This window comes from Podarcis bocagei (assembly GCF_964188305.1).
Source record: "Podarcis bocagei genome assembly, chromosome: Z".
Lineage (NCBI taxonomy): Eukaryota > Metazoa > Chordata > Lepidosauria > Squamata > Lacertidae > Podarcis > Podarcis bocagei.
Window position 1 is genome coordinate 16,056,570 of NC_138140.1, and position 20,003 is coordinate 16,076,572.

The 20,003-nt window shown below is 45.8% G+C and overlaps 1 protein-coding gene across 1 annotated transcript in view; it reads right to left on the reverse strand.

Annotated features, from left to right (window-relative positions):
* CFAP77 (cilia and flagella associated protein 77) overlaps positions 1-20,003 on the reverse strand; it is a 101,921-nt gene that overhangs the window by 5,798 nt on the left and 76,120 nt on the right. The window contains exons 4-5 of the mRNA XM_081179266.1: positions 13,739-13,844; positions 11,704-11,805 (exon numbers count right to left, since the gene is read on the reverse strand). Of these exons, the coding sequence (XP_081035392.1) occupies positions 11,704-11,805; positions 13,739-13,844 (208 nt within the window). The remainder of the gene's footprint in view (positions 1-11,703; positions 11,806-13,738; positions 13,845-20,003) is intronic.

A 20,003-nucleotide genomic window follows, 5' to 3' on the forward strand; every position in this document is an offset into this window, starting at 1 on the left:
TGTTTCTCAGCCTAACCTACCTCACAGGGTTGTTGCGGGGATTAAATGAGGAGGGGGAGAACCGTGGATCACATTGAGATCCATGGTGGAATGGTGGGACGTAAATGCAATAAAGACAGGCAATTCCCTCTTTGTGCGGGAGTTGTGTTCTGGTTCATTGTGATTGTCAGCAGTTGTGTATAAGCCCATTCCACCCCTGCCCTCTTCCGGGGCCAAAAACTGCGTGGGCATCAGTGGTCACGTGTCAAACAGACACACACAGAATGGTCACCGCCTGTAGATTAAATAAATACATAAACTCTGCTACTGCATAGTAAGAATGAAAACAAAATCTCCCCCTAAACAAAAACCAGGAGCAGTGTTTTTGTTTTTGTTTTACCAGGGACAGGAACACAAAAATCTAGGAAAATCGCTCTTCTAGGTAGGTTTGCGAATTTTTATATTGGATCATTCCTATACAGATTGACCTGACTTGCCCCCCTCAGCCTGATGTGCAAATGTGATCTTAAATATGCACTAGGAATCACAGTTACGATAGGCTTAAGGGCAAACACACATGCAAGTGGTGCGATTTGGCCCTCCCTAGACCATGCCAAGCCAGGAGAGCTGGGAATGGTGTGCTCTGAATATTTTGTGCCAAATTCCCTTCTGATGTCTCAATGCGCGAGGAAGATGCACAGCCAGACAGAAAACACTGAAATGGTGATGTGCCCCTCATCCCACAAAACAAAACAAACCTCTCTTATCCACAGAAAAAGTAGCAGATTGTGAAGATAAGCCAAGCTAGATCCTGACTTCGTGACGTGCTAGCTTTCCCAGGGCGGTGAGTTTTTGATGTGGCGGGGAACGCACAACTCCCTGCCTCCTGCATACCATGAGCATTCCTCCTGAATGCATACATTGCTCCGGAGTGCTTGAGGCCCTCTGCCTCTGGCCTCATAGGGCTGGCACTTGTTGTGAGTGTTTTGTTGCTGTTGTTGTTAAAGCACCTACTAATTTGAGTTTCTTCCCTGGCAAACCCATCTCTTATTTTTGTGGCCTGGGGGAGTTTAAAGACACGAGGCCTTTATCGGAGAAGGGAACAACAGTGTCGCCCCTGGAACCCGGAAACACACAGATGTGCTCAGGTACACACCCTATACCACATCTCTCTGTATATATACACACACACACGGATGCAAATGATATCCGCAAAAGCCATCACTTGTGAGGCTTGGCAGAAAATAATGAGAAACACTAAATCTTTTATAAGGTCAACACTCGAGCAGCTGTCAAACAAGAAAAGATTTTAGCGGGAAAGGCGGGAGGAGAAAAAAAACTTCCATCGCCTCATTAAGCCCTACAAGCCTGGGCCTGGCGTGGTGAGGAGACGCCGGGGCGCCTCCGTTTTGTGTCAGTAATTTGTGGCGGAGGAGGCGGAGGTACCGTGCAACAGCCAGTGCCGAAGGGGCCTAGGGGGAAGCTGGGGGATCGTTAGCGCGCCAGGCGCGGCCTCGGTTCCTAATTGGAACCATTGGGCATTATCAACGGAGATTTTGCTTCGGATGCCTGACAGCTAGCGTGGCCCAGAATGATCGCCCACTTGTCAGTGTAAAAGACCATTAAAAACAGACCATTTTGATTTAATTGGAGGCGGTGCGCTGGGGGGCTCAGGTGAGGAGCCTCATCAGCTGATGGCGGCTGCGGAGGTCCTTTTAAAAAAATCCTTGGTATTGATGTGTTCTCAGCCTTCTCTACCCCGCCCCCCCGTCCCTTCAAACCCCCCTCTTTTTCATAAACTGTCTGGGAGTGAAAGATCGGTCTCCACCACGCCAAGAGCCACCTTCAATAGGGTTGTCAACAAATGCTGTGACAAGTGGCAGAGAGCATGGTAGCAGGTATTTAAAAATATATATATTTGAGAAAGCTGATGTTATCTCTGTCCGCAACAGAACCAAACTCAGCAAAAGTACATGCCCTTGGGCCACTGTTGGTCAGTCCCTCTCTTATAACTGTACCCTTTTTGGCACCTGATAGAAGCATTTTTGTTTAGGCAAGCCTATTATAATCTATTGCATTTATATCCCACCACTTCCCCCGTTGAGTTCACGGTGGATACATGGCTCGCACCTCCTCATTTAATCCCCACAACAACCCTGTGAGGTAGGCTAGGCCTAGAGGCAGTGACTGGCCCCAAAGTGAATGGGGATTTGAACCCTGGTATTCCAAGTCCTAGTCCAACATGCCAACCATTATGGCGCACTGACTCAGATGTTTAGAAAGCTGATGTGAATTTAATCTGCTTTTTTGGTCTAAATTTTATGAGATAAATAATAGTGAATAATGCCAGAACTTGAGTGTTGGAAGTTTCCAGGTGGAAGAAAGGCAATACTTGTTCACACTGTTCACACTTATACTATGGAATTCACTCCCTCAGTAGATAGTGATGGTCACCAGGTTTGGATGGCTTTAAGAGAAGATTATACAAATTAATGAAGGATGATGCTATTGATGACTAATGTGGCCCCTGCAAGGTTGCCCCAAAGGTAATGCCGCCCTTGGGCTGAAACACGCTCCTCATCCCTGAAACAAGAGGCCTGTCCCTGCAAACAGGACACATGGACTGCCTCATGTGTTCCCTCAATATTCACAAACTCCCCTTACGAAATTTTCATATGAGATGGCTTGTCAATGAGTCCCCTTCTGAAACAGTTCCATCATGTAGAAAGAAGAGAAAATGCAAACTTCCAACAGTAAGCAAGACAACCTATACTGACCCACTGGGTAGAAACTCCAACTCATTTTAAAACAAAACAAAACAAAACAGACTTTTAATTTCCTGACATGACAGGCCCAGGAGGATGGTGTGAGCTCTGCTTGTTGACTGAGTTCTAAAATATCACACCCCTCCTTCTGAGAAATTGAGGAAATGTAAAATACATTGTCCCTCTCTCTGTGTGTGCGTGTGTTAAACTTCCATTGTTTGTTTTCAAGAAGAATGCGGATGTGAGTTAGTATCAGTTCCTGCAGTGGGTGTCAAATTCTGATGACTAGGTCTGTTCTGGAAAAGTTGATAGAGTGGACGATTCCACCTCCGTTATCCATGATCCAGTTGTGGATGAGGAGGCTGATTTGGTCAGTATCATTGAGACTTGAATGAATGAGCAGCGTGGAGTTGGTCTCAGCCAGCGGTGCCCACCTGGGTATCCAGCACAGCATCAGGGCAAACTTGAGGGTTTAAGAAGGGGAGTTGCTGTGGTCTATAAAGGTTCTTGTATCCACTGGGAGCTTGATTCCGATGTTACAGCAAATGACTCTCAAGGGGTGTCCAGAACATTGTCTAGTCCTGTTGAATTGGATGAGTTTCAGGTGGTAAGGTTTAAGAATGTGGGCAAGGTACTTGGATCAGTCAAGACAACCACATGTACGATGGACCCTTGCTGCTCTTGGCTGATAAAACAGGAGGAGACAGCTGGCTGGGCCAGGAAGGTGATGAATGCCTCTTTGTGACACAGAGAGGTCCCTGCCTGCTTGAAGGAAGCAGTGGTAAAACCACTCCTTAAGAAGCCCTCCCTGGATTTGGAAAATCTAAGTAATTACCAGCCAGCTGACAATCTCCCTTTCTTGGGCAAAACTCTTGAGTGGGTGGTCATGGACCAGATGCAGGCACTCTTGGAGGAAACTGATTTTCTACATACACGTCAATTCGGATTTTGGCACAGAAATCACTTTGGTCACCCTGTATGAAGTCAGGAGAGATACAAGGGAAATGTGTCACTATCAATTGTCCTCATCTCTTAGCAGCTTTCAATGCCATCAACCATAGCATCCTTCTGGAGCAACTCAAGGGGGTCAAGGGGGGCAACTCAAGCAAGTCCAAGGAGGTTGGACTCGATGGCCCTTGTGGTCTATTCCAACTCTATGATTCTATGATTCTATTCTAACTACCCAAGCTGTGGGTGGGTGGGTGGCACTGATTTGCAGCAGTGGGTGGCAGTGATTTGCAGCAGTTCCAGTCCTACCTGTCAGAGGGTGATGCTTGGGGAATGCTCTTTGGTCCTATGGAGCCTTTAATGTGGGGGTTCCTCTAGGTTAAATTTTATCCCATATGCTGTTTAACATCTACATGAAACCACTGAGTGGGGTCATTTGGAGCTTTGGAGTACATTGTCAGCAATATGCATACAGTGCTACTCCTTTACAACTGCAAGTGAGGCAGTGGATGTGCTGGACTGTGGTCCTGTCTTGGCAATGGGCTGCCAACAAACTGAAGCTCAATCCAGATAAGGCACTGTTAGTGGGTGGTTCCCTAGACCGGATGGATGGAAGGTTTCCTGTTCTTGATGGGGTTACAGTCCCTCTGAACGAGCGGGTATGTAGCTTGGGGGTACTTCTGTCACTTGAGGTTTGGATCACCATGGTGGTGCAGAGTGCCTTCCATCAGCTTCTGCTGTGCCCCTAAATGGACAAGGATTGCCTAACTTCTGTCATCTTTGGTCTGGTCACTTGTGGGTTAGATTACTCCAATGTGTTATATGACTGAATACAGTCTGAAAACTTTAGTTGGTGCAGAATTCATCATCCAGGTTTGAGCATATTACAGCAATCCTGGCCTGACTGCACTGCCTGCCAATTAAGTTTCTGGGTCCAATTCGAAGTGCTGGTTTTGACCTATGAAGCCTTAAACAGCTGGGAATCACAATATCTCAAGGACCGCATCTCCACATATAAACCAGTCTAGTTGTTGGCATCTGTCGGTCTCAGAGGACAATGGTGGAATAGACCTTTGGGAATGAAGTCAAACTGTTGGAAGGTTGCAGTGTCTGCTGTGGCTGTAGAGAATGATACAGGTGACACATGTTTTGTTGCATCTGGGGCAGGTGAATGCGTCTGGTTGTGCTACTGCAGATGCACCATGGTGTTTCTTCTCTCTGCACTCCTCCCAGTGGTCATTCCTCCTCTGGCTACGGCTATGGATGTATGAACCTGTCTGTCTCTCTCCAGGCATTGCGGTCACCTGCAAGGGATTCCCAAATGGAGGGGGTGATGTTGCCAGCCTTCATGTCATGTTTACAGACATCTTTGTAGCATAGAGTTGGTCTGCTATCAGGCCTGGTGCCTGAAACCAGCTCCCCGTAGAGCACGTCCTTGGGGATCCTGCCATCTTCCATTCTGTAGACATGACCAATCCAACGTAGATGTCACTGATACAGGACTGCGAACATGCTGAGAATGTGGGCTTGGGAGAGCACATCTTCGTTTGAGACTCTGTCCTGCCATGCGATGCCCAAAATCTTCCTGACACAGCAAATATAGAAGGTGCTGAGGCGTCACTCCTGGCAGGTGTAAGTTGTCCACAACTCACTACCAGAAAGCAGCATGCTCAACATGTAAGCCTGGTAGACCTTCACTGGACATTAGCATCACATTCTCCCATGTCCTTTTGGAGAGGCGAGTCACTGCTGTACCTGCCTTGCCAATGAACCAAGACCCTGCAATCATCACCTGAGGCTCTTCTTCGTGCATCTCCTCTGTGACAGCTGCAGAGGATGGCAGAATGTGAATGAGCCTTCTCTGCTGTGGCTTCCCACTTGTGGAGTACCCTCTCAAGGGAGGCATGCCTAGTGCTTTTATTATGTATCTTTAGGCAGCTTTGACTGATTAAACATTCTATGGCCTTTTAAATGTGTTTGTGGGAACGGGGTTATTGAGTTGTTATCATTAATTTTTAAAATTTCTATAGTGCTCTTCATTTGAAGATCCCAGGGTGGTTTACTATATAAAACCACAAAAATGCATACTGTCATCTGTCATGGATGCTTTAGTTGAGATCCATGCATTACAGGGGGTTGGACTGGATGACCCCTGGGGTGCCTTCCAACTCTACAATTCTATGATACCATAATAAAAAACAAAAACAATACCCCATAGCTTGTTCAATTGGCCAAAGGACTTTATATGTAAGCGCTTATGAATTGTGTGTTCTTGTTTTGTATTTTTATGTTGTGAACTGGCCTGTGATATTTGGATGAAGGACAGTCTACAAATTAAAAGAACAAACAAACAAACAAACAAACAAACAATAAAGCATTATCATACGATTTTAAGCAATCATGGCTTCCTCCAAAGAATTATGGGAGCTGTAGTTTATTATGGGTGCTGAGAGTTCTTAGGAGGCTTTGTTTCCTCCCACGGAGCTACAATGGCCAGAGATCACCAGGAAAAGGGATGGATTCTTAAACCACTCTGGGAACTGTACCTTCTGAGAGGAATAGGGCCTTCTAACAACTCTCAGCACCCTTAACAGACTACAGCTCCCAGGATCCTTTGGGGAGAAGCCATGACTGGTAAAATAGTGCTTTAAATGTATGTTACAGAAATATGTTACACAGAGCTGCTTTGCTTTCTTTCTTGGAGGTTGTTAGGCGGAATGGACAGGATGCTAATTTTCTCCTATTCCCAAAGAGTTATGTGATGCTAAGCAATTGCTGCTGTGTCTGCACTGGCAGATATACTACAGTTCAGCAACTTTTGCTAATCCAGTGCACCTTCCCCCCGCCTGTTCCTGTTAGGTCAGTGAACTGGCGGGGAGACAAGCAAGCCCCGTAGGGTCCCAGGAGGCACAAATTAGGGCTATTTTCCCGCAAAGAGACGTCCAAATAAGAACCAAATCGGAACAGCGGCATGAAAATCCTGTAAATCAAACGGTTGGCTTAATAGCATGTGCCATTATTCTGGGGCACTGGGGCCTGAACTCTGCATCCGAATGCGAAAAAATATTCAATTTGTCTAGCCTTTAGTGACTGAATGACTGTGTAATGTCACAGAGGCTTGGCCCGGAGGGCAGGAAAGGTGGACAGATAGCAATTAAGTGGGCAGTGGGGGGGCAGGAGAAGGGTTTCCGTTGCAGAGAAATCCTTCTACATGGTCCAGGAGGATGAATGAATGGTTTGTTTGCTTGTTTATTGCATTTATATCCCACATTTTCCTCTAAGGAGTTCAAGGTGGCACACATGTTTCATCTCCCCCATGATTTAATCCCCACAACAACCCTGTGAGGTAGGTTATAAGCTGAGTGAGGCAGTGACTTGCTCAACATTACACCCAGTGAGCTACATAGCCAACTGCCGGGTGTGTGTGTGTGTGTGTGTGTGTGTGTGTGTGTGTGTGTGTGTGTGTGTTTTAAACCCCGGTCTCCCAGATCCTTGTCTTCATTTAATCCCCACAACAACCCAGTGCGGTAAGTTAGGCTGAGCATGAGTCACTGGCTCAACGTCACACAGTGAGCTTCATCGCCTAGTGGAAATTTGAACCCTAGTCTCCCAAGTCCTAGTCCGGCACACTAAACACTACACCAGGCATGGGTGAAGGCAACTAGAGTGATGGGGTGGCATTAGTTTAGAGCTGTGTAAGCCTACATGCTGCCCCCCAGACAAAGGGAAGTATTTATTCACACAGTGAATAGCTTATGAATGCATAAGCTTTTACAGCCCAAGGCCTGCGTGCAACCTTCTGTGAGCAGGAGGGGCATGTGTTAGTGGTGGGTGGGGCCAGAGGCAAATGTGGGCGGAGCAATGGATGCAAATGTCATCTCTGTGTAGTGGACTAGGTTCTATACACACTAACCCCTACTCTTTATCCAGGGAAGCAAGAAGCATTTTCAAAATTCAAGAACACAAAAAGGAAGGTGGTCTGGAGCATGTGGGCGTGTGGTCTGGAGAGAGACCCGAGGGCCCCACAGAAAGGCTTTGAAGGCCCAAAGCTTTCCCAGGCAAAACTATGGATTAGATAACATGACCAATCACCAACTTGCATGGGAGCCAAGGGGCCGAGGGGGCTTCAGCACCCCAATAAAATATTTGAGGAGGCTGGCCCCTCCCAAAATGGATGGGCATTGCCATTCAAATGGTGTGCATGCACCATGTCATATGATTGATTATGCGGGGTGGGGCTTACCTGGGCCCTCCAATATTTTATTCAAGTCGGCACCCTTGCCAACTTGGATGGCTTTGGAAGATGGAGCCATAGGGGTTATGGCTATCAGTGGTTATTAGGGACTGCCAGACTCACTATATCCTGGACTGATCATGGAGATCTTTGTGGGAGTCACTGATAGCAGTCCCTGATGGCTTGAACGTGCAACTTATATCCTCCAGGAGCCATGCATTCAGTATGGTGGGCCCAGTCTCATGGAACTCCCTCCTAGTTGAGGTCAGACAGGCCCCCTCCCTAGTGAAATTCCAGCAGCTACTGAGACTTTTTTTAGTATTATTTCAGCAGGCATTTTAATTTTAACTGATTATTTCAATTGATTTTTTTTTAAAAAAAATTCTCACTATGTTGAATTTCTCATACTCTGCTCAGAGATGATTGTAGATAACTGGTGTATATAAATGGTCTAAATAAAAATGAAATAAAATCAGATCAGTGCAGCTCTGAATACTGGCCACCCGGAATAGGGATGGGAGGACCTGTTAGTTGCAGTTACTCATTCTTTCCCCCCATCTTAAATTCAGTTTTCCACCTATCCACATAAGTTTGAGGATTTTTTATTTTTTATTTATTTCATTTCGTTTTTGGTTCAGATGAACGTAATTGGGCAAAATCAAAGATGATCTATGAGCTAAAAGACTTGTAAATAATTTAGCATCTGCATTTATCAAAGAAATAGGCCTATATGAGTCAACGCATTCAAGGTCTTTCTATGGTTTGGGGAATATTATTATAGTTGAGGTCTTCCATGTTTTGGGGATCTGGCCTTTACTCAATCTCTCTAGAAAAAGTTTGAAGAGGAGAAAAATTGTATCTGTTCATTAAGAGGTTTTATTTTAAAAGGCCCATAATTTTTAAAATAAAAAGTCCTCATGAAAGTTCACCAGTATTTTAGCACTTTTTTTTGAATCTACACAATTTTTTATGCTAATATACAAATGATTGCAAGGCAATTTTCCATTATGCACATCTTTATGTTATTTTCACAGATATATGCATTCTCACGTGTACTTAACTTGCACCATATGCATTGCCATACATCTCACTTGGCGGGAGAAGTGCATTGCAAAATTCAAATAGCGCAAATTTCAGGGGATGACATCATTTCCGTTCATATCTTACTTAGGAAAACAGCTAATCGGGTAGGTTTGTTGCAAAATGTAAATTGAATAAAATCCCCCTCCACATCTATTCTAGGGAAGAACAGCAGGAGAGGACTATTCTGACCTCTTTGTGACTTTCTCAGTGACCTCTCATTGGCCTCTATGAGAAACAGGCTAGTGAACAAGATGCCATTTTTATCTGATCCAGCAGGGCTATTTCTATGATCCGATACGGTTTTACCTTGGATCCCGAACGCCTTGGTAATCAGACGTTTTGGCTGCCGAACGCTGCAAACCCAGGAGTGTTTTGGTTTGTGAACATTCTTTGGAACCCAAATGTTTGACGGGGCTTCCGTGGCTTCTGATTGGCTGCAGGAGCTTCCTGCAGCCAATTAGAAGCTGCACTTTGGTTTCCGAATGTTTTGGAAGTCAATGGGACTTCTGGAAAGGATTCCGTTCGACTTCCAAGGTATGGCTGTACTAGCTTTCTGCATGTGGGGAGTATTAAAAGCAGGTGAATGTTCAAAGATGTAGGCAAGCAGTGTGGGGGTGGGGCCTTCTTCAATTCTGGGCGCCACATGCCTGTGGTAGCCTGGATAAGAGGCAAAAGTAGGCACAGTAACAAATGTGAATTTTACCTAGTTTCTACACACATGCACCACTCTCTATCTTCCATTCATGCATGCAGGAGGCATGGTCAGACCAGTGGCAGATCTTGAGGTCTCAAATTTCAGTGGTGCCCTCTGAAACACCAGAAATTGATGCCCCTCTGCCCCTTGCACTCCACTGTAAATCATAGCTGCGATGTCCCAACAGCGCCTCTGAGGCTCTGCACCCAGTGTAACCGAACCAGTCACATGCTCCTAAATCTACCTCTGATCAGAAAGGCAAAATAATTCTTGAGGAGGGTGCAAATGAGGGCTGGTGAGGGGTGTGGCCTGTGAAGAGGCCCAAGGGCCATGTAGAAAGGCTTCAGGGACAGCATTTGGTCCCCAGGCCTGATATTCTCCATCCCTGATGTAAACACTGCCACCACCTGGCTGAACTGGTCACAACTCAAGTGAAGACTTTAAACCGCTTGGTTTTGTTGAATGTATCATACTGACTCAAAGCACTGCAAGCGTAAGAACAGGTGGGCAGTGGGATCAGTCTTCCAAGGAAATCTGGGCCTCCTCTCCTCTCTTGGAGGATTTGGCAAAGGGCCCGGAGGGAGTGAAGTTAGCAAGCAAAGGCTCCCAACCCCGGCTTGTGAGCGAGCGATTGCAATCTGTTTGAACAGCCCCTGTGTCGTGATCTTCCACTGACACACGCTGCTGTGGCAGACCCCACACTGACAAGTAGCTGGGATAAATTATTACTGACATATGCAAATGGATATGCAGATGAAGGTAGGGGCATAAGTGGAGTACAGCAAGGCCGAGGCAAAGAAGGCGGGGGGGGGGGAGAGAAAGTTAAAAAACCCAGCCACACTCTTTTCTGATCAAAGCACTGTGCTTGTGATGGCATGGAGTGGCCGTTACAGGAATCTGCAAGCCCTTTTTTCTGTCCTGAGAGTAGCATTAAATGGGAAGCTGGGATGTGTGTGTATGGAATTGCAAATATATGACACCCCCACTCCTGGGACAGCCACTTGATCATCAGCAAAAGTGAGAACAACGAGGGCAGAGGTTTCCATTAAAAATGTGCATGTGCTAATTTACAAGGCGTAGAGGTAAATGTAGAAGTAAACGGCTATCATTTCAACAGACACATTTGCCCAGAATAGGGAAGAGGATGTGCAGGGAAACTGTGTGCCTGCTCAGGCTGCTATTGAGATGCTGCTGATAGTTGATGCACGATTTCAAGGCTCTTCCTGCTTTTGGTTCTTTATCTCTCAACTAGTTTTAGACACGGCATCTCTTCACACAAAATGGGGAGGGGAACCTCCAGCCCAAAGGGTGACCGTGGCCCGCCAGGGGTCCAATTTGACCCATGAGGCTATTTTGCTCAAACCATGCCAACCTGTCCATCAGGCAGCATCACTGGGAAATGGGCAGAAAGGCGAGGATCAGTTCTATATTGCCTGCATCTACCAGTTTCCCGCAAAGGACTGGTGCATGCATCTAAAGTGGGAGGATTTAGCCCTAACTTCTCAGCTGATAAGTCCTTCTCAGGTCCCTGCAGAGAGCAGGGCAGAAGTCTCCACTCATCAGCTGACAAGGTGAGAGTTCAATCCTGCTGAGTGCTATTTTGTCAGCCCTACCAGAAGATGTTGGTTACTGAGCCTGGGACCTTCTTCATGCAAGGCGAATGCTCAGACAACTGAACAATAGCACTTCCTAAACAGGAACAGAGGAATGTGGCTTATGCTGAGTCAGACCCTTGGTCCCTCTAGCCCAGTGCTGTCTACACTGTCTGGCAGTGCCTCATCAAGGTTTCAGACAGGGAGTCTTTCTCAGCCACACCTGGAGATGTTGAGGACTGAACATGGGACCCTCTACATGTGAGGGAGATGCTCTGCCCCTGAACTATGGCCTTTCCAGAGGTCTGAGTAATGTTAAGGTGCGAGCCAACTCTTCAGGACCTCTGTAATCAATGCTATGTTCACAAGTGAGTCAAGGCGACAAGTCTGTTTGTATCTCCAACGTACCTTCTGAAAGTGGGGCATTTTCCAAAGAGGATCTGCCTGCATCGGAGGCAGGAATCTCCTGAACAGCGTCGTGCGTGTGTCATATGTCTTTCCTCTGCGTTTCTAAAAACAATTACGGCACACAGATTAATGTGCTGCCAACCAGAACATTGCTGCAGCAGAGATTCTCTTGTGTTGCATCAAGTGACAAGGGCCTAAGAGAACATCAGAAGAATCTGGCTGCTGGATCAGGTCAAAGGCCAATTCTAGTCTAGCATCTTATTTTCACAATGGCCAACCAGATGCCCCAATGGGAAGCCTGCAAGCAGGATGTCAGCGTAACAGCTCTCTCCATTTGTGATTCCTAGCAACTGGGATTCAGAGGCAGCAGAGAGGCAGAAGATAATAAGAGTCCTGTTGAATTAGGCCACTAAAAGGACCACTTAGTCCAGCATCCAACCACAAGCAGCATCTAAGGGCATCAGCAACTCTCCCCCCTTGTGACTTCCAGCAACTGGTCTACAGAGGCATATTGTCTCAGAAAGTGAAGGTAGAACACTGTCATCATGGCCAGAAATGACTGATAGTGTTAGAGTCAATGAATTTGTCTGAAATATCCATTTTAGCAGACACATATTCACCCGAAGCTTGCAAACAGACAGCTGGAAGAGAACTCAAAGGTCAGTCCAACACCTCCAACAGGGAATCCACTGCTAGAGTTCCTGATAGTTGGCCATCCAGCCTCCTTCAGATGAGGGAGAGTCCATCACCTTCTAATGTTCCTCCTAATGTACGCATGTATTTATTTCAATATTTATATCCCAACGTTTTCTCCAAGGAGGAAAAGGTAGCATACTTAGCTATCCTCCCTCTCATTACAACAACCCTATGAGGTAGGTTAGGCTGTGAGTGAGCAACTGGCCTGAGGTCACCCAGAAAACTTTGTTCTAATTTTGCACTTTGGAGAAAACACATCTGCTTCATTCTTTGTGTAAAGTATGAGCCTTGGGACTAGCCTCCAAATGAACCCTACACCCCAAATGAGGAAACAAGTTTTTTAAAAAGAGGTAAAAATTATACTGAAGCAGTCCAAGACAGTAAAGTCCAATTCCTTCAAACAAACTTTCAAAGAAATTACGAATGCTTGTGGTGCCACATGTTAAGCATCTCTTCTCCAAGCTAACTATGAAGAAGAAGAAGAAGAAGAAGAAGAAGAAGAAGAAGAAGAAGAAGGGAAGAAGAAGTCGTCAACCTTTACCCTAAGCTCCCAGTGTGGGTCACAGCAATTTTAAACACAACATTAAAAACAGTTTTAAAGAAACTACCATTTGTAGGGTTCTAAAAATACGTACCCCATGCATCAAAGGCTAGGGTAAAGAGGTAAGTCTTCTTATTTCCCCCCAAAGTATATAGACACAGACCCATCTCTGTGGGGAGGGAGTTCCACAACTTAGAGGCTGCCACCCTCTCCAGGGTCACCACTATTCCATGAGATTCTGAAGGTGGTGGATCTATCATGAAGGCCCCCTCTGCTGATCCTAACACCCAAGGAAGTCTGTAGGAAAGAAAGTGGTCTTTCAAATATTTGGGGCCTAAGTTGTTTACAACTTTAAACACCAACACAAGCTCCTTAAGTTGGGCCTGGAAATGAACAAGCAACACACCTCCAATCTTTCATCATGGAGCTTGGCAAAACCCACATATCTCCAACCAGCTGCTGGAAACCACAGGAGGAGAATGTGCTCCTGCTTAAGGATTTCCCACTGAGGCATCACAACAGGATGCTAGACTAGATGGGCCATTGGCTTGATCCAATAGGCTCTTCTTATGGAGATCTATTGTGATAGCAAAATCTCCATACCCAGGCACAATCTATCTCGGAATACCAGATAATGAGGAACAACAATTGGAGAGTTGCTGTTGCATTCAGGTCCTGCTTGTAGGCTTCTATAGGCATCTGGTTGGCCACGGTGAGAATAGGACATTGGACTAGATGAGCCATTGGCCTGGTCCAGCATGCTCTTCTTAGGTTCTTATGCTCCAAAGGTCTGCTCACCTTCTGCTTTTTTTCTGCCTTCTCAGCTTTGATGATGGCTCTCTGCTCGTCCATCCACATCTCTTTGTATTTGTGCTGCAATAGATCAAAGAATGGAGTGGAGGGCCTGGGGGAAAATGGGAAGGGAAAGATCTCATGGAAGAAGGAATCTATAAATGAATCTCTAATAATAAAAAGCCATATAACTGGATCAGATCAAGACCCACATGTGCCCTCTAGACATTGCTGGATTCCCAACATCCTATCAGCCTAGGGGTGGGTGGATGTATCAATTTCTGCTGTCTAAGTTCCTCTTTTTTTGCAATCTTTGAAGCAACTTCTCCATAGCTCCACCTCAATTGATTGATTTCTCAAATTCTCAGAAAAATCCACCAGCCTTTTAGTATGAATTTCACCTAACAGAGACAACTTTTTATATGACCTTTTGACTAACATCTCCACCCGTTGTGCAATTTCCTCTAACATAATACCTTCTTTTCTACATCATATTTGCATATACTGTATATATAGTCACATGTTTCCCGATAATACATGCATTTTGATAAACATTGTTTGGATGGAGAACTTCCAACCCAAAATTTGGAAAAATGTAAATTTTGAATAACAGCTTTGTTTTCATTTGAGAAGTCTGAATTAAGTAAACAAAACTGAATTTCCCTACATTCAACCCCAGCTGGGCCAATGGTCAATGGTGATGGGAGTTGTAGTTCACAACACTGGGAAGCCAGTAGATGGTGTGGTTGGACTACAATTGCCATCACCCCTAACCATTGGCCATGCTGACTGGGGCTGATGGAAGCTGTAGTCCAACAACATACAGAAGTCACTAGGAGTGGGTCCCTACCTAAAATCAATGTTGGGCAGCTATAAAATGCCTTCTTCATCATAGCCAATGCTTTAAAAATAAATAAATGGTGGAGGTTGCAGTTATTTCCCTGTCATGTATGCAAGTGGTCACTCTTCTTAAATCCCCCTCCCCTAATTTATTTTGCTCCTACCGTGAATTTTATTACTAATTATTGCACACTGCAGGCTTCAGAGGAGCCTTTGCTAATGATGTTATTGTTGGATATTTTCTCTCTCTGTGTGAGAATCATTTGTTCCAGAAACAGAGAAGAACACAGAAGAAGTTTCAAGAAGCAGCAGAAGGCTGAGATTGTTTTGTTTATGCAAATGTTTTCTATGGGAACTCTTCTTTGGACACACACAGTATGACACTGTAACTTGTGTGTCTCTTGCTTGCACCTTGCGGTGAGAGAAGCAGAGAGAGAGTCTTGGACTCTTGTTGGACTCAGGCATGCCTTGACCATGGAAGTGGTGAATGTCTGTATATATTTGCTACCAATATGCTTTTATGCCTGTCAAGTAAACCTCTACACTTGACTGAATCTTTATGGCGTCCATGAGTGCTTATTGCCTACTGTGTGTACCTTGAACCCCAAAGATGCTTCCAAGGAAGGAGCTGTATTGAGATGTAACTCATGGATACTGGCACACATGATCAGCGAAAGTGATGCTGGACCCAGTTCTTCTAAATCATCCATCAGAGGTTGATGGATTGATACAGTACAACAGTTATCATACCCTCTAACATTCTGCAAGGGAAAATTGGGATGTGTGCAGGAGCCAGCTGACTTGCATGAGAGCATCCCCACCCCATATACATGTTTGTAGTTGTAGCCACAAAGTTTTCCACGGCATCTTCTGCTTTTAACAGAAGCATGAGACAAAAGCAACAGAGAGCTTTTCAGTTTTGTCAACTTCATTAAATACAAAAGCACTCTGTGACTCTCTTACAAAAAAGAAAAGAAAACAACAACAACAACAACAACACCAAAGCAAATAAGAAACCTAAAATTTATTCTCTGCCTTGTGGAAAATTTCTTCCCTTCAAGTACCACTATTTAATTGAGCAGCAAACACATGCATTTTTAAATGGAAGGGGCAAAAAGGGGAAGTGACACATTTTTGTGTGTGCTATGGCTATGCAGTCAGAAGACAGTTCTGGGAACTAGAATAGAAAAGGGAGGAAATGCACCATATGCACACACACATACCTGCACAACCAGGTCTTCCCCACGAGCTTCCTTCTCCTGTGCGTGGGGATGTTGCGCTCTCTCTCTTTTAACAAACCTGTTAACAATTACTGCTTCCCCGATCTTGCCCTCTCACTCCTCCTAACTGCCACCTCCTTTAAATCCTTGGCCTGTCCTTTTCTGCTCTCTGCCACCCAATGCTCCCACCACACAGCCAGCTCCACCTTCTGGCTCACCTAAGCTGCTACTTTCCAAATTCTTTCGGGTGGGGAACACTCAGGTCTTCAGAACTATAGACGTAAACCAGAGAGTCCTACACAGACAACCTTAGAGAGGAGAGAGAAAGAGAGTGTGCGTCTCCTTTGAGCACCATAGATATATACCTAGCAAAAAAAAAACCCTCTCACTTCCCATTCTGAGGAGAATCACCCTCTTCTTTCTAGGTAGATGTGAAATTATTTCAAAGCACGTCACTGAAAAGTGGCCTTTTGGTTTAGGCAAAATCTCAAAAAAGGAAGTTCTTATTTTTTAAGAAAAGAACACACACACACACAAATCAGCACTTCTGATGTGGGCTGCCATACACCCAGATTTCCTAGGACATTTTTGCCGCCTTTTGAAAATTCTGCCCAGACACCATTTTCAAGGGATGAATCCTGATGTCTGGCAGCCCTACATTTGGTTCTGAAAGCCTGAGTGTTCCCTGCCCAAAAAACTTTGGGAAGTGGCGGCTTAGGTGAGCCAGTATTGCTTCTGTAATTTTGGGATGTCCCATTTAAAGTGGGGCAGTTTTTTGGGGGGGCGGGGGCGGTATGTGTTATGTGCATGATCTAATGCTATACACCCAGTGTGGCCATTCATATATAAAGAGACCATCCTTTCTGGATGTGTGGAGCTGGGCTGAAGGGGATGGTATGCCATAGATCACAGGGACTATGTCTTATGGACATCACCACATCCCTGATTTGGGGCCAGCTGTACCATTTGATAGGCTGACACGGCCCATCTCAGAGGGCAGCATAATGCTGATTATAATTTAAGCATGATGGGAGATGCTGTTTGGATTTTCTGCTTCAGGTATAGCAGGGATGGGGTCAGGAGAAGGGACAATCGGGTACGAGGAGCAATAGGCCACCTAATACCTGCCCCAAACCGCTGTTGTACTCATGTCCTGATTGTGGGTTTCCCATTGAGGTATTTGGTTCGCCACTGTGAGAACAGGATGCTGGACTAGAGGGGCCCTCTTCAGCCTGATTCAGCAGCCAGGATCTTCTTATGTTCTTAATGCTTACCATTCAGTTATATAAGAGAATGCAAACGATGTGTCAGGGAACTGACATCAGAGCAGAGGGGGGAGGCGAGGCTTCCAGACTCTGCAGGGGAGGGAACGAGTAAGGGTAGAGAGAGAACGTCATCTGGGGAAGAAAGTCCAGGTGACACCAGTAAGAAGGAAGAGGGAGAGAGCATCTCGGAGGTAAGGCTCCGAGATTCTAGCAGTGAAGTCAGTGAAGAGGGTGGAGGACCACCACTGGGCACGCCCACTCTGCGCAGGAGGCTTCCGCGCAGAGAGGCGAGGCGAAGGTTGTCCGTTAAGGAATTCTTATGCTGGAGGAAATTTAGGAGACGCCCACTCACGGATTCTTCGAGCGACTGAGCAGCAGCATCCAAGCTGCTCAGTCAGGGAAAGACACAACCGCCCCTAAGCAGTTTGGAACAGCTAGAGGTTTACACACAAGCAACCCCAATTCCCATGACACGATGCATCTTGGCACCCTACTGGAGAGAGGAGTTATACCTGCCCTTATTATCACCCACTCCTGCCACAGTGTCAGGGACCAGCACTAAGAATGTAAGAAGAGATTTGTTCATGCCAATGGCCCATCTAGTCCAAGATCCTGTTCTCATAGTGGCCAACCAAGTGCCTTTGGGAAGTCAGCAAGCAGGATATGAGCACTAGAGCATTCCCCACTCCTGTGGTATCCAGAAACTGGTATTCATAAGCATTACTACCTCCAGCTCTGGAGACAGAGCATGGGCATTATGCTCAGTCAGGTTTCTCTTCCTGCTACAGAACTCGGTGGGAGGCACTGAGAACCAAGCCAGCCTATTTGCATATCTCTCCTCTTCACCTGCATATCTCATTCCCAGATGCAATGCAGGAAAGTTGGAGAATACCATACTTTTCCGTCTATAAGACGCCCCTGTGTATAAGACTATCCCTATTTTGGGGGACTCAGATTTAAGAAAATGCGGGGAGATGGCACAGAGTTGTTGGCTCTAGTTGTTGAGCTTTTTTGAGGATTGCCCAGAGTTGTTGAGCTTTTTTTTGGGGGGGGGGAATTGCCAAAAATCGCTCACCCACACACGTCGCAAAATCCGCCTCCCGTCTGTCCCATCACCAGCATAAGCTGCCACCCAGCCAACTACCACAGCGTCAGCCAATCAACACCACCCATTAACACAGCAACCAATAACACTCACAATAGCTGCTGACAGCTGCGGCAGCAACCAATCAAATGGCAACCCTGTGCACTATCCATGTATAAGACAACCCCCACTTTTAAATATGATTTTTATACACAAAAAGTATGGTGTGTATGTGTGTGTGTGCGCGCGCACACACACACACACACAAACATTTAGGAGATTATTGGCAGAACTCCTTCTAATGTTGCCTCTCCTTAAATATCTGCAAACCAGTGGCGTAGCGTGGGGGGTGCAGGGGGGGCTGGCCGCACGGGCGCAACATCTGGGGGTTAGGGTTAGGGGGCGCAAATCCACGGGTTAGGGGGCGCAAATTACTTGCCTTGCCCCAGGTGCTGACAACCCACGCTACGCCACTGCTGCAAACCAATTCCACCGTCTATTCAAAAACATTACTTTCAAAGGAACATCTCTCCCTCCCAAACTGCCACACTTTTCTAGATTTTTTATGTACTCTGATGCTAAATTGATTTCCAAGACCCAGGAAATATTTCATTTGAAAGAGAAGCAAGCTCCTGTTCAGCTTGATTGTAAGATGGGCGCTAGGCTGCTTCTCTTGGAAAGCACACCTGCCTTCGAACTAGAATATGATCCTTCGCTGTGAAAAAGTTTTAACTCTTTCTTTTTTTTTGTCCATAGGGCTTTGCAGGATTAGGTGAGCAGCTGATTTTGATCAAGGCCCATCTTTCACTGTCACACACCTGACATCATATATGACCCCTGGACCACATTCACACGATGCATTTAAAGCACTGTGATACCACTTTAAACAAGCATGGCTTCTCCCAAAGGATCCTGGGAAGTGTAGTTCATTAAGGGTGCTGAGGGTTGTTAGGAGACCGCTATTCCCCTCACAGAACTACAATTCCCAGAATTCCCTAGGAAGGAGGATTGATTGTTAAGCCACTCCGGAATGGGAAGAGGGAGTTTCCCCTCTCAGCCCCATCCACAAACCACAGCTCCCAGAATTCTTTGGGGGAAGCCACTACTATTTCAAATCATAGTGCTTTAAATGTGTGGCGTGAAGGTGGCAGGTGGGCATGACTTGGCCAAAACTGCCTTATGTGCCAAATGGGGAAGCTGGGAGTGCCTAATTAAGGCTCTGTGGGCTGGCTCTCCCCCCCCCCCTTTTTAAGGGATAATGAATTATTAACACTATTTTAAAATCAAAACTGTATAGGCCTTAAACGAGCTACAAACTCTTCCCTGTTGGATACAAGCCTATGGCATGTTTGTGACAGAGACTAGGAAATCAGGACTTCTCTTTTTGAAAAAATAAAAACCCCAAGGTATTTGGTGGGGAGGACAGTCAACGCAAGGAACGATAATTATAATTTGCAAATATAAGGCTGACATTTTTCGGCTGTAGGTATGTATAAATCCTGACAGGCGTGATTCGCCCATTTGGCGAAACAGTTCTCTACCGAGAGCAGAACAGCCTGTTCTCATGATGGCCCGTCACATCCCTGCAGCTCATTAAAACTTTTTATTTTATTTTTTATATGGAGGATTAAACTTCCCCAAAGCATCAGAACCTTCTGAGGGACTTTAAGTACACACTGGTTGAAAGGTGTTTCAGGGGAAAAGCCTTGGGTCTGACAAACTGGATTTTTAGTAACGGCTTCCCGTTCACAGCGGGGCAAAATAATTGGTCATCAGTGACTACTAATTTGGTTGAATAGCCAGAGGCGTGTTTCCCCCCCCACTTCCTGGAAAATCAATGACAGCTCCGAAGTCTGTTCAGC